The sequence below is a fragment of the Cariama cristata genome, unplaced genomic scaffold (assembly GCF_000690535.1).
Source record: "Cariama cristata isolate BGI_N322 unplaced genomic scaffold, ASM69053v1 scaffold5797, whole genome shotgun sequence".
NCBI lineage: Eukaryota > Metazoa > Chordata > Aves > Cariamiformes > Cariamidae > Cariama > Cariama cristata.
The window spans coordinates 48,213-63,338 of NW_009626971.1; the positions used below are offsets into that span (position 1 = coordinate 48,213).

General features: G+C 36.4%; 1 protein-coding gene across 1 annotated transcript in view; it reads right to left on the minus strand.

The window, feature by feature from the left end:
- Positions 1-7,736, minus strand: part of LOC104164807 (cadherin-8-like) — a gene marked incomplete at both ends in the record, with an annotated part of 45,786 nt that extends 38,050 nt beyond the window's left edge. Inside the window, one exon of the mRNA XM_009704254.1 lies at positions 7,442-7,736. Within this exon, the coding sequence (XP_009702556.1) occupies positions 7,442-7,736 (295 nt within the window). The remainder of the gene's footprint in view (positions 1-7,441) is intronic.
- Positions 7,737-15,126: the final 7,390 nt, after the last annotated feature.

Here is a 15,126-nt window from a genome sequence, read left to right on the forward strand (position 1 = left end):
ATGAAAGCAACCACGAAGAATTTCAGAAGCAGAATATCTGCAACAAGAACAAGATGTTTGTGACTTTGAGACAAGAATCATCTGGAAAAACAACAGCAGGGCAGATTCTTGTAAGTTACATAGGACTAGAGAAACATGCATGCCAAAATTTTCTCTGCTCTGCCTTCATATGATCAACATACAGCTATGTCTGTCTGTCCTCATCCTGTGAAACAGGAACATCATAGGAAGATCTATTCCTCTATATGGAACTCCACAAGGAACTATGACTTCAGTTCTGATCCACACAGCTTTTTCCTGAGGAGTTTACCTTTTCACTGTGTGTCATTTGCACAATGTTCCTTCGTGCAAAGGGAATGCATGTGTGTAAAAAATGGAAATTTATGACAAATTGCTAACAGTTAATGGAGAGGAAAAAAGACAGCTTTTGCCTGAGAAACCACTACACTTTAATAGCTCCATATTTTGCACAGGTAATTTAGTGCTTTTTTCTAAGAACCAGACAGCATCTTCAGAATCTGAACATTCAAGTACGTGCTGCCATTGGTACGAACTATTTTGAGCAATTCCACTGATTTTAGCAATTCTGCATGAAGTCAATGAACTACCTTAGCACACTCAGGACAATATAGGTCAGTACAACTAAAGGGTCAGATTATAAATGCCTAAAGAGCAATTTCATAACTTCATCCGTGGTCCTCGAGGTCCTAATGGTCATTTAAGAACAATATAAAAAGACAATGACATTTTTAACCAGACCTCATGAGAAATGGAAAGTATAAAAATAATAGCACATACTCAGAAACATGTTTTTTTCAAGGCTCAATAACAAGGCAAATTAAGGAGATTATCATCTTGGTTTTGAATATATCCTAATCAATTACTTAAGGTTATTTATGACTTTGCTTTTGGAACCATGTCTCAGTCACACAGAACGTACAGAAGACTTTTAACACATGCACACTCACTAAATAAATCTCTTGCATAAAACGCTCCTCAGTACCACAGTTAGTGAATGTGACCGTGTACAAGAACAAGCCGGCGAACAAGACAACATGAAGATATACATTTTCTAACAGCTGTTACATTGTTGCCACATTTTACAACATCTGCTGTTTTTTTCCTTAGCTTTTGCACTCCCGTTGCATTTACCCTTTAGGCTAATTTGTAGTTGACCTCAGTAATATAGTCCTTTTACTCTACAATTTTGTGACAAAATATCATTGATTTAACAGTCATGCTCAGTGCCTTAAAAATCAATGGATACATAGGAAAAAAAACCAGTAAGACAGCATGGTTGATCTTAATACCATTTCAAGTCAGGTTTTTATCACAACTTTCTAATTTATCAAGTTATTTTATTGCTATTCATATCAGACATTGCATGTTGATTTCTTATTCAGCAGATTTTGTCCTTTCGCAAGCAATTTGTAACAGGAAGAGAACTAACATCTTTGGGAGAATTGGAAAAAGCTATACTGCGTATAGTGAGCTTCTACTATACATGGCTATACTAAATAACTCTTCTGCTTTTGAAAAAAAAAAAAAGATTGAATGATTTCCTATTTACAGTGGTGTAATCAAGGGCAAACTTTGATCCAAAGGAAAACATTGCTAAGTAGACATGCTTGTGCCAAAACTGGAAATTGATGTTCTGACTCAACTGAACGCCTAAACCTTAAATCCTTTTCAGTAACGACTTTTCCCCCCTCAGTAAATAGTTTTCATGGAAGCATTTAAGGACAAAAACGTTATTCTAAGCTTTTTCACATTGTTAATATTTTCAAGTGTTAAATGCAAAAACAGTTCCAGAGCAATAGCACACTGAATTCCATCGTATGTATTTTAAGATGTTTTTTTTAATGACATCAAGGGAATTCTTAATATTTGGAGATTATTGAAGTTTTTCTGTTTACCTTGTTTCAGGCAAACTATAAGAGAATTCTCTTCCCTTATGGCTTTTGTTCTTCCATCTGTGTCCCTTTTTTATTTCACCAGCATGTTTGTCACTCTACTTCCGTCATCTTCTGTCTTTCAACATGACATTAGCTGTCTAAACACTCTTGGCTTCACCAAGAACGAAATCAGGAAATTTCACTCCTCGTTCCTCTCCTGAAAAAAAGATCCTGAAACTGTACTGTTGGAGACAATATCCACTTTTCCTTCCCTTATCACCTCCGCAGAATGCTTTCAGGGAATTCAGGAATAATCTGCGCATAGCTGAGAAAGCAACACAGAAACAGAACATAGTCGGGGGGGTGGTGGTCTTTCTGGTTTTTCCTTTTCTTTAAATAAGCCACAGGACCAGTTCCAATTACCCTTGTGGATCTTCTAAGATTCCTCATTCATTTACATAATATGCTATCTTCATTGCAGGCATATATACAGAGCTCACAGAATAAGGCGGGGGGGCGAGGCAGACACAACCACAGACTCATGGAGTTGTTCTTTCCAGAAGCTTAGCTGAATCTCGTTTTAAAAGGTTTTAACTGAGTTTCATTCCCAGTGTGTCCCTTTACATCTAAAAGTGATTAAACAAGATTTACAGACAAATTAAATCATTCTCTATTTGTGAAATGCAATACCATTACAATGAAGTGATTCCACTGATTTCATTTTCTGATCTTTAATTCCTTAAGAAAATTAATATCAGAATTAAAAGATTGAAGTGCCCAGTTTCAGCAAAGAACATATTCTCCATACACACCATTAGCTTTCACGAGCAAATTCATCATTTTGGAGTTGGGGAACAGGGTTTACTATGGTAGATTATATAGGAATTACCCTTAAAAAAAGAAAGGAACACAAGGATGAATTAAGGGAAAATTCAATTTAGTTCTCAAAACTTTTTCTGGAATATGCTCCTCTCTTTCCTCAAAGACAGAAACAAATTATTTCAAAATAACTCTGAACATAGTGACGATACACACCACTTAGTACACGTGTGGGTGCATGTTCTAAGACAGCTGAAAAGTAAGCATCATTCCTACCGGAGATAAGACTGTGTAATACTAATCGTCTTTGCACCAAGTAGTGGGAGGAAAGCCATGCAAATCCTTTCCTTTTGTTTTAGTAGGGAAATAGGATTTTCCAGATATCACTGATACATAACATAGAAATCAAACAGGCTGCTTTGGCCATATACATGTGATAATCTCATACATTGGCATACAGAACGTTTGCACGTTACATTGCGGTTTTCACATCCCCATAGTGTACCATTCATGTTCTAAAGACTCATGCAAAAATACCACTGACATTCAGGTAATTCGCCTCTTCTAGCAAGGAACATAAGACCAGTATCTAATGTATCTATTAGGAAAACTCCATTGTGTTCGAACCTCAACATTATGTTACAGAATAATGGAAGGTTAATGTATTCATCTGTATTTTATGCATTGCTTTCCACAGAGGGCCCAAAATAAAATGCCTTGTACTGAATCCTCATTACATAAGTTATATATATATATATAACATATGAGTTCCTCTTCTGTTTCAGAGCAGTCAGAATTGGTATAAGCATTTTGAGGAAAGAAGAGGTTTAGCAGAACTTTGTTTAATCCTGAAAAAGAACACTGACTAGTAATGACTGTGTTGTAGAAATGTCAAAGCTGAAATTAGCAGTGGGTGGAGATCTCTTTAAGGAGAATTAACTAAGTGGATAACGGAAGTGAAATACACTTAGTGTGGCAAAAGAAAAAAAAAAATTCCTTGAACTCTGAAAGGAGACAGTTTTCTTATAAACATTATAGAAGAGTTAAAGTAATTTTAAGAAGATTAACAAAGAAACTTAAAATAATTTACAGAGCATCATCATTTAGTACAGCTCTTGATGTTCCTACCTGTGGGTTAGAAGAGGAAGGCAGAAGGAAACAGTAAGAGCAACATTAGTGAAGGGGTAACATTGTCATCTTCAACATTCCAGCCTTGAAATTTGGTTTCATCAGGGATTAAGATGCAGATTTGACTGTTTATACTGCATAGATTTTACAGTCATTCATGACCCAAATAATGCAATGGCAATCATAGAATCATAGAATTGTTACGGTTGGAAGAGGCCATCAAGTCCAACCTTCCACCCAATGCCACCATGCCCACTAAACCATGTCTCGAAGTGCCACACCTAAATTTTTTTTTAACATCTCCAGGGATGGTGAGTCCACCACCTCCCTGGGGAGCCTGTTCCAATGCCTAACAACTCCTACAATGAAGAAATTCTTCCTAATATCCAGCCTGAACCTCCCCTGGCACAACTTGAGACTGTTTGCTCTTGTCCTATTGCTAGTTACTGAGGAGAAGAGACCGACCCCCACCTCACTACAACCTCCTTTCAGGTAGTTGTAGAGGGTGATCAAGTCTCCCCTCAGCCTCCTTTTCTCCACGCTAAACAACTCCATACTCTGAGTTTTGAAGTGTCAGCTGAGAATTAGGTTTTGTTTTTCAACAAAAGAGCAGGCAAGTATGTTTGTGCTTCTTTAGAGACATAGCTTGAAAACATGCACTCCTAAGAAGGTCACACAAAAAACATGCAAGGTTCAGGGATCATAAAGGATAAAAGAGCAAAACTTGCATAGTTTCAGTAATACAGGTAATAAATGGTAGACCTCAGATAAACTATAACAAATTTCTACCTATGTTTGTGCTGCTAGAATAAACTTGTTTTGGACCAAACTCTTTCATGCAGTCTAAGAATACAGAGAAGTGTGGAGCTACATAATTTCAGAGGCAGTTCAGTGAAGAACTCTTTCTCTTTCCCCCACCATGCTAGGGGAAACAGGTGAAATAATATCCTCCAAAAGCCAGCCCCTTTCACTATTCCCTAAACTGACATCTGTGTCCAGACATTGGTCATTTGTTCTACAGTCTTCTACTATGAAGTTTTCTCGTCTCTCATTTCATCCCCCCTCTTTTACCCTAACACTCTTCTCAGTTGTTTCACTTTCCCTCTCTTTTGTTAATGTTTTACCTTTTATTCTCTTACTCTCATTGCATTTTTACCATCTTTTAAACCTCATGTTAACCAATTCACTAGATTTTTATTCATCTGATCTTCTGACTAGTTTCTTCTCAAAGTTTTTTATTTTCCTCATCTTCTTTACAGTGAATATTCCTTGAATAGGGGTCATATCTTTACTAAGGATTATAAATATTGCTCATATGCACAGATATAAATTATTTTTATAGTAGCCTTTGTGATCAGAAACCATCTTTCCTTGTCCGCATATATCTTCATTTTCTTTCTTCCTAGAACACCAACCAAGTCCCATTCATATAAGGATTAACTGCCTTTAATTTTCCTTCCTCTTTCTCCTACTCTTCTTTTTTTAAAAAAAAAATTTATTTAAGCCATTTTCTTGCCTAGAGCTTGGCAAAAATATATTCTGAAAGCAGGTCCATATAATGTTTGTGCGGCTATACAATTAAAAGTAACTTAACAAATTAAACCTATGTTCTCGTAAAAGAACTGACATGCAGGCTTGAAAATTCATATATCAGTTTCGGCACAAGCAAGTCAATGCAACCAAGATACGAAAGTCTGTTGAAGTGTTGATAAAAAAATTAAGGTCCAGTATCACCATCTAGTCAGCACATCATACTTACATTTGAAAACGACCTGGTGGTGTACTGCCTTCAGTTCTGGGGCCTTCAACACAAGAAGGATGTGGACCTGTTGGAGCAAGTCCAGAGGAGGGCCACAAAATGATCCGAGGGCTGGAGCACCTCTCCTGTGAGGACAGGCTGAGAGAGTTGGGGTTGTTCAGCCTGGAGAAGAGGAGGCTCCAGGGAGACCTTAGAGCAGCCTTCCCGTACTTAAAAGGGACCTAACACGAAAGCTGGGGAGGGACTTTTTACAAGGGCATGGAGTAATAGGACAAGGGGCAATGGTTTTAAACTGGAAGGAAGAAGATTTAGATTAGCTATTAGGAAGAAATTCTTCATTGTGAGGCACTGAAACAGGTTGCCCAGAGCAGTTGTGGAAGTCTCGTTCGTGGAAATGTTCAAGGCCAGGTTGGATGGGCCTTTGAGCAACCTGGTCTGGTGGAAGGTGTCCCACGGCAGGGGGGAGATGGTCTTTAAGGTCCCTTACAACAAAACCATTCTATGATTGTACTGAATGTGAGTGAGAAGATAGTTCTGGCTCCTCACATTTCTCCTCTTTTTAAATAAATAAGACAGATTGGTATTTTTGAAAGTTTTTGATGGGGTGCTGCTTTATTTTACAAAGTGCCTTGTCATTCCCTTCAATGATCTTGCTTTGACAGATGTAGGTGAATTGCCAAAAAGCACATTATCTTCAACCTAATACTAGAAAGCACTAGAATTTACTCTGCATTTCATGGCCAGATTTTGATGCCTGCTTGTACTGAATTCTTATACTACCCCGAAACTGACTCTCTTGGTTTGATGGGCTTACTTCCCTTTTGCTTTAGTAACAGTTAAAGATCATCTGCACTCAGTATGTACGTATCAGTAGGGACTGAAGACCTGAGTATGTAAATATGTACCCCTGTAAGTATATACTTATACATTTGCAAATACAGAACAAGGGACAAACCATACAAAAGAAAAAAAATATCTAATATATTAATCCATGAGGAAATTGATTCACACTAATCCGACAAAATGAATAAATATAAGTAAAATGTATTAAGAAGATTATTTCCTACTCTTTTCTTTTTCTCCCGTTTCACAGAGTTCATTTCCCTTTTCACCACTTTTTTTCAAAGCTTTCTCTGTTTTCCATCTTCTTCGTAAATCCTATGGTTAATTGGTTAAGTCCACTCTAGAGTCTAACCATCAATTCCCAGACCCAGCATCTTTAATTTCAATGTTTTGGCTGATTACAGTTGCACTTAAGAGGAAAACAAATAAGTATGTATCAACATACTGCAAGTGCTACATCTGTGTATGAAAACACACAAACAGATAATTAAACATCAACAAAATATCAATAGGATTAGTGTGTCATGTTGGAACAAATCTTGATAAATCCTTCTGAATAATAATACTCTAACTACAGTGTCCTCATAAGGGGAATATAAATGTAGCCCATTAAAGTGTTGTTGGACAAAGAAAGACACATCTGTTAGTCATTTTCTTACTACCAAAGGACTCTACTACTGTTCTGCAGATGAAAGTTTTGGCCAAGAAGAGACTTGAAAATATGCAAATTAATGCTAACAACATAATAAATAACTTATTATTCATCAACAACGTGTTGTTGGACAAAGAAAGACACATCTGTTAGTCATTTTCTTACTACCAAAGGACTCTACTACTGTTCTGCAGATGAAAGTTTTGGCCAAGAAGAGACTTGAAAATATGCAAATTAATGCTAACAACATAATAAATAACTTATTATTCATCAACAACTCAATGGCATACTGGCATAATTTAAAGTGTGAGTAATCAAAGTTTGTCAATGTTTAGACATACATACCTACAACAGACATTTCTGGAACTGTGGCATGATACGGACCATCAACAAACTCTGGGGCATTGTCATTGATGTCTTGAACCTTAATAATGAATTCTGAAGGAGGCTCCAGAGGTTGGTTTGTGTCCCTGTCAACTGCTTGAGCTGTTAGAGTGTATTCAGCTTTTTCCTCACGGTCAAGCCTTTTCATCGCGTGGATGTCTCCAGTCTTGTCATTGATCACAAAGATTGTTCCAGCTCCATCTCCTGACAGAATGTATTTGATTTTGCTGCTGCCAGGATCCAGGTCTGTGTGTAACTAAAAGGCAAAAAAAAGGCATTTTAGAGACAAAAATTACAGCCAGATTTTTTTTAGCTATTCTTTTGTATTTTAATCTGAGCACCAGTGATCCATATCTCAGCTTGAATACACGAGGAGAGTAGGGATTTGTATGCATACTAATCAAAAGCGAATGTAATCATAGGCATAATTAGACTTTCTATTTTAAAAGCAGCTGTTATATATATTTTAAATCCCTATTCTAAAATGCAAATGTCTTCAGAACTTCAATCAAAATGAAGAAGCACAAAATGTCCTTAACTTATGAGGTCAAAGGGTGAATGAAGGATTAATAATAAAATATATTTTAATCTAGTTTCTTATTTTTAGTTATTACTTTCAAGCTTATTTTCAGGTGACTGAAAATGGCTGAACACTGGCCTCTATGTAAAGTTTGTAATGGACAGCATTCACAGAAATTTAGAACCGTATCATAACTCAGCTGTTAGCAGAACTTAAAAGGCTCTAAGATCTTTATTTCAAAAATATTTCCCCTGAAGGAAACCTTCGTTAAAGCCACTTTCCAGAAATATAAGAAACCTCCTTACACAAATCTTCCCATTGTCCTCATGCCCCATTAGAAAAATAATATTTACATTGTACTTAGCTTTTCAGAAAACAAGATAGGATTATATTAATCTGAAACCATATGAGAAAAATAGGTTTCCTCCTTTATTTTGAATTTGTTTTGTTAATTAAAAGCCTAAACTGAAGAACACTGGAGACACAAATTCCATTGATTTTTTTGTAGGCTCAGAGCCAAGTACTATATATCAGATTATCTCCAATAATTTTTCATTTGCGAGGGTGAGCGAACTAATTGGTGGACCATATGTATTAGTTTCACATTCAAAAATACAGGATAACAACTTAAGTTTACAGTAATAGTGTTTTAAATTCTATTTACTATTAAATCTAACACACTCAATACAAACAATAAGTAGTAGTGAATAATAAGTAATTAAAAATGTAACTTGCATTTATTATTATTTATCTCTGCCTCACAAAAGATAGTCTGAAGGAAATATGTATAACCTGTTTAGGACAGCTGCAACATGACTTACAATAACTACTACTAGACTTGTTCCTGTTTGGTCATTTTAGTGCAAACAGCTCAACAGAAATTCTTGCTGGTTATGCATTTTACTCTTCAATTGATAGCAGTGGTTGCCAGGGCCAGGTAGCATTGTCATTTGATATAAGAACCTGTACTAGGATATTAAAATAGGTGTGGAAAAAAAGCCTTGCAACACTGGCCACAAGTAGATTTTTATGTCATACCACAAATAGGCTCTGCAGGTTCTTAAGTCGATAATTGGTCATGGAGTTATATCTGCAAATTAGCTGTTCAGGAATAAGAGCTCAGAAAACTCGTTAACAGCACCTTACAAAAAACGAATCTCGAACTGTTGCAATGAGCACAGCAGACAATGGCAGTCAGGTCTGATTTTCCAGCTGATCTGGTTTATTTTACATACAAAATCCTGGGCCACCAGTGTATTCTCTGCTCTACAATAATAGCAGAACTGCCACTGACTACAAGAGATGTAACTTCATCCTCTGTGTTTTGCTGGGCAACACATTATTACCACATCAGCTAGTACCACACCATTGTTTTAACAACTTTTTAAAAGCACTTTAACTGTCTGTGAATGTCAATGACTCAATCCAGTTCACTCTTCCTACCCAACCCACTGAACGTACATATAGACATGAAGCGACAGTCGAGTCCTATTTCCAAAAACTCAATCTGTTTTGCTTTTTGTAGTTGCCATCAGTTCTTACTTGAGAACAACCAGCATAATTTACATTATGTTAACAGCAGTCTCCTGTTAGTTGGTACTGCAGTTTTGTCAGCTCAGTAAGGTATATTAATACAGCTTTTTTTGCCTTAAAGATTATTGTCCTTATGATCAGGATTATACTCAATCTAGGTGTCAGCAACATTAAAGTATTTTCAGAGTCCCAGAGCCTGTTAAGATGAATCCAGAATCTGTTTGTGTTTTAAACAGATTGTTTATACTTTAAGCATTTGTTTGATTCCTGAATAAAATCTATATGTTATTAACATTGCATACGAAGGTTTTGGCAGAATATTCATAGCTGAATTACAGTGACATCATATCACAACATTGTCTGGACACACACAACTCAGTAAATCAATTGGGAACATGTCAGTTCACCCAACTACACAGAGCCTTACAGTGAAAAACTATAATCTTAATTTCTAAGAAGGCACTAGCTGGATAAACTAGACATTCAAAGATTCTCCAATTTGCTATTTGCTAGTAAGTAGGAGAGGCTGTCAGTATAATCTCTGGAGTAAGTTTTGCCCATATTATCCAATGAAGTTATGGTTCATAAATCAGTTCTGATATAAATTAATGTAGAGCTATAAAACCTTTGAAGTGCTAGTAAGATACCAACAGTTAAAATGAAAAAAAAAGTCTATGATTACTATTGTTTCTTCTACTAGGTTAAAGTTCTTTGTATCAAAAATAAGAAATAGATATTGCTATTTCAAATATGATAAAATGAAGGGCTAAACATTAGACAAAAAGTGAAAGAGCTAGAACCATTTTACAGTCTTAAAGTTGAAACTGAGTCTAGTGGAAGACCAGTTTTTTACCCAAAAATTAACAGTGGCAAAAAATACAGTAATTTTTTAGTTCTTTAATAAAAACCACGTCATAAATATGGCATTTACTGAAATCACATGTACTTTTAATGGCAAGTATCCAGGCTGACAGATTAAAATATCTTTTCTAGGTTTTGAAGTTCTTACACTCTAATATCAAAATATTATAATAAGTGACCTATGGAAGAGCCATTTTCCAAAATAATTTCATTGTTTGGATTTAGGATTAAAAAGTCATCATCTACTTACAAAGTTAAATCACAGATCTGAAGTGACATTCTAAGCCAAAAAGCATAGTATTTTTTTCCAAGTAGTATTTCCTCTCTTCTACCAGATGTGAATGATAATTTACAGCAATCGTCAAGCTTCAGCAAGCTGTGTTCACGTGAAGGTTAAACACCATTAAACACGTAATTATATAGGGTCTAGGTGAATGATAGAGAGGCATAATGAATATGATAAATGAATATCAGTTTCTACTGAAAAAGCCTCACAAATGTTGTAAATGTGAAACTGCTTTCCACACCTGTAGCTTTATTTGTTGCGTTTGTGTTTGAAACTTGACCTCTTATTTTTCGGAGCAGTATCAAGAAATGTAACAAGAATTTCTGTTTAAAAAAGGAGACATCCATAGCTAGCCCCTCTGTCCCACTACAGACAGCATCCCAAAACAAACAGAAAAGCATATTTAGTAGAAAACTTAATGATGTTCAGAGTGAGTCAAACTCACTTCTTTTACCTGCAATTCAGTTAATTAGACTTCAAAGGAAGTGAAGTTTTCTTCCTCCATCACTGCCCTACCTGTAGGACTATAAATTCAAGCATGTCTCTCCCTTAAAGTAGCAGATGCAACCCCATCACCCAATTTATGCCTGGATTTATGGCAACAGGAGGACTTTTGGATCCTCTCCTAGTTTTAATGGTGATACAGATGCCCTGGTACTAATACCCTACTAATGGCTCCCAGGTAGCTTCAGCACAGGTCCATTCCTAAAAGATAAGCTTCATTCAAAATGAACCCTCTGAACACCACAGTTTCTAGTCATTATTAATTCCTTTGCTATTCTATAACAAAGATGATAATGAAGGTAATACTAATGGTAACAGTACACACAGTGTACTTCCACAAAACTAACATTATTTTCAATAATAATGAATGCACCTCTAAAAGTATTGCCAACACACTATTCAAATATATAACACATATTTATAGTCTCCCACGTACGTACATTACCAACATGCATAATTACAATCAATACAAGAGAAATTGCAGAGATAAAACTTACTCAGAGCCTCTATATTCTGTAGATGTAAGAGTACTACTCTGCAGTAAAAAACAAATACTTGAGCATGTTACTGATAATAAATTCTCCTATTCCATAGATATTTGTTCATCGTATTTTTGACTACGTTTTCTTAACAAATACTTGGTTCAAAGATACGTAGGCAGCCAAGGACTTAATGTATGGACAAAGGCTGCAGAAGCTCCAAGCTAGGTTTGTGAAGTTCTTTTGCAATTCTGACTACACAGAGAGATTTACAAGTCTCTTCTGTAGATGGAAACTGTCTCACCTGCTCTCAGTCAGCTATCTGGCAAATCAGTAGTAGTCAAAACAACAGCTTGCTCAGCACAATGAATTTCATGTTGAAGCCATGTTCAGCATCAGGAAAGTACATAATGCACTAGGGTCTGGTCCATATTCAGAATTAGCAGAAAGCTGTTGATAGGTTTTTGTAGTAGGATTGGGCACTTCAAGTCCTCTCCAGGTGTGTTGTTGATGCACAACTTGATACAGACTAGCCCGTAATGAGATGCATCAAAGGGAGGACTTGTAACCCCAATTTCTTCATACTAGTTAAAAAGGATAAATTTATCAATAATTCACAAGAGGGGGGAATCTACATATTATGAAAATGCTCCTGGACATTTTTAATTAAGAAAAGAGAAGGTAGCATTATGTAGTCAAGTTTTTATTTGAGTTTGTTAGAAAGTAATTAATTCATCCTTGTGTAATTACGAGGGAATTAACCCTTACTTGTTTCAAAGGAAAAACCATAATCTGCCCTTAAAACTTAATTTCAAAGTTTGCATCATTCTTTTCTTTCCTAACTCTGGAATCTTTTTTAAGGGACTAACTATTGCATCACTGATATTCACCTGCTGTTACACGGATACACACACAACACACCAATACTATCCTAATGCTTCAGGTTCTTTTATTTTTTACCCATGCCCTGCAATAAAATTCCTCATTTATGGAAGCAGACCCCATTTAATGAACTTAGAGACAGAATTTTCATCTTTTATGACTCTCTTCCAAAACTGCTGGGTTCTAAGAAGCTCTAGCTCATTCTATGAAAGTATGGAAGGATTTTAGTAACTTACAATCCTTTTTATATCTATATATATATCTCTCTCTCAATGCTTTCAAAAACTGTAATGCACCTTACTCATCATGTGTTTCTTTCTGTACATGACTTTGCAGGTTGTTGGGTTTTTTCTAAAAATATTAACATCATTAGGTGTTACAGAAGGTTTTTGTGTGTATTGCTGATGCGCTCTGACACATAATGGACAATGAGCATGTTTACTGATGACCTATAGTTTAAAAAAATCATTCATAATTAAACTATAATAGATTCAATTCATTTGCACACAATACAGAATTAATAAAGTGAATGTAATTTCAATTTAATAGAATCTTTCATTTTCTCCATGGATAGGCTGATCCCATCTTTAGTGATGGGAATTATAGCTGCACAATGGGGAAGAGGAAAACCAAAAATTCTGCATTGTTATTCAGGGTAATGACAAATTGGGGCACAGACTTGATGTACTCGACATAATGTCAGTACTTGGAACACTTCCAGAAAGGAAACAGACATGTCCATGGGTGACAGAGGTTTCATTTAAGATATGAGAATCATGTAACTTGAAGCCTCTGGAGTAACTGTCAAAAGACATTATCGCTCACACTTCTCAGCTGTGGTTTCATAACCACATTCAAAGAGAATTAAAGCAATAATATCCCTAACACTTTCATTTAAGAGTGTAATCACTGCTTTTGTCTGCCTCAGTTTCCTACAATGTCATTTGAGTATCTTTGATTCCAGATGGCTTCTTTTATGTTTCTGTATATTCTTTGCTACCATTTTTTTCATTCTATTTGATTTGCTAATTTTGTCTCTGTTTATATTCATACTGCAACTGTGCACAAACTGCTTTTCATTGCTTACCTTTTGGTACCACCTTATAATACACTAGAGTGAACTGTTGTTTAAAAACTGCAGACAAGATTGGGATCTAACAAATCTGTTTGTTCTAATTCACTGATTATGACCAACCGATGCAAGAAAAGAGCTCAGGAATGCAACTGAATCTCAATCTAAGCCCTTTCTGGTTAGAGCACCATTGGTCCTTGCTGTAATGCATCATGTATCGCCTTCCTCACCAGGCTGAATTAATAATTTTTAATATCCATTTTTTGCTCAATGTCTTGGGAGAAAATCAATAGCTATACTTGTTTTTACAGACAGGAGCAACAGAGGAAGAGATAAACCCACATTCGGTCTTACAAAGATCCATATTAGGAAAAAACATCCAGACTGTAGGACTACCCAAGCCATTCCTAAGCTGTTCTGCAGAGTTATCTCCACTTAATCACAGCATTAATTTTTAATTAGACTTGTTATGTATTGCTGGTGTTGTTTCACAGAAGTTGTTCCTCTTGCCAGGGGAACTCCCTAAGAGGGAGGAAACCATGCTTCCAGATGCAAATTCTTTCCCAAATCCACAATCACATGTTCATCTTCAGCGGTTGTGATGGCAACAGACACACAGTAATTTGTTTCTACTCTTTGCTATCTTCATCCCAAAGCATGGTCTCAGGTTGATTTTTCTGTATATATTTCATATATACCTTGCTGCTTCTGAATCCTTATGTCAGGCTAGATGATAGCTAAAGCTTTCCACTTTCCTAGTTCTGGCCTTGGCCCTTTCCATTTGGGAATACCATCTGTCTTCCCTTCTGTCCTGAGAACACCACCACCACACATGACCTGTGTCCCACTGCAGCTTGGACTGCCGCCTTTAGTCATTGCTTTCTGCAGCTATTTAACGCCCAAGTGTCCCGTGTCAAGTGGCCTCAGATGGCTGGCACCTTTTTGTAGTTGGCTTTCTGCCTAGCTTGGAGTTCATGTAACTATTTCTAAACCCAGACGGCTGTTCCTTTCTCGTGTTCCAGCAGACACTGCTCCTATAAAAAGGTCTTGATTTTTTTTTTTAACCCAACTGTTTCTGATACTTGGAAACGTGCAACAAAATTATGTCATATTGCCAAAGAGGAATCCTTTCTCATCTCATTTACTTCTCTTATTTCATCAATAGAGTGCTGTCGTTCACCACAGGAGATCTGAAAGGTGGGTACAGAGAGCCTCAAAAATTGCATGCAGTTTTAGTCTTGTAAAACATAGTCCCTCCTCTGTAAAAAAAGGGAGTATCTGTCTGTCATCTCCTACTGTTTAGCGTCAAGCACTTATATTAACACTCCCAGTGCTTCAGGCATTATAATTAACAGTGCCTCCTGCATTTGTCACTCTTTTCCCAACTCAGTGAAATAGCAGTAAAGCCTTTTACTCCCTCCTCCATCTCGTCAGTCTTGGACACAAACTGTGCTGTAGTTTCTACTACCTGTAAGATTGTGTGAAGTCTCCAAACATGGCTTCAGAAGA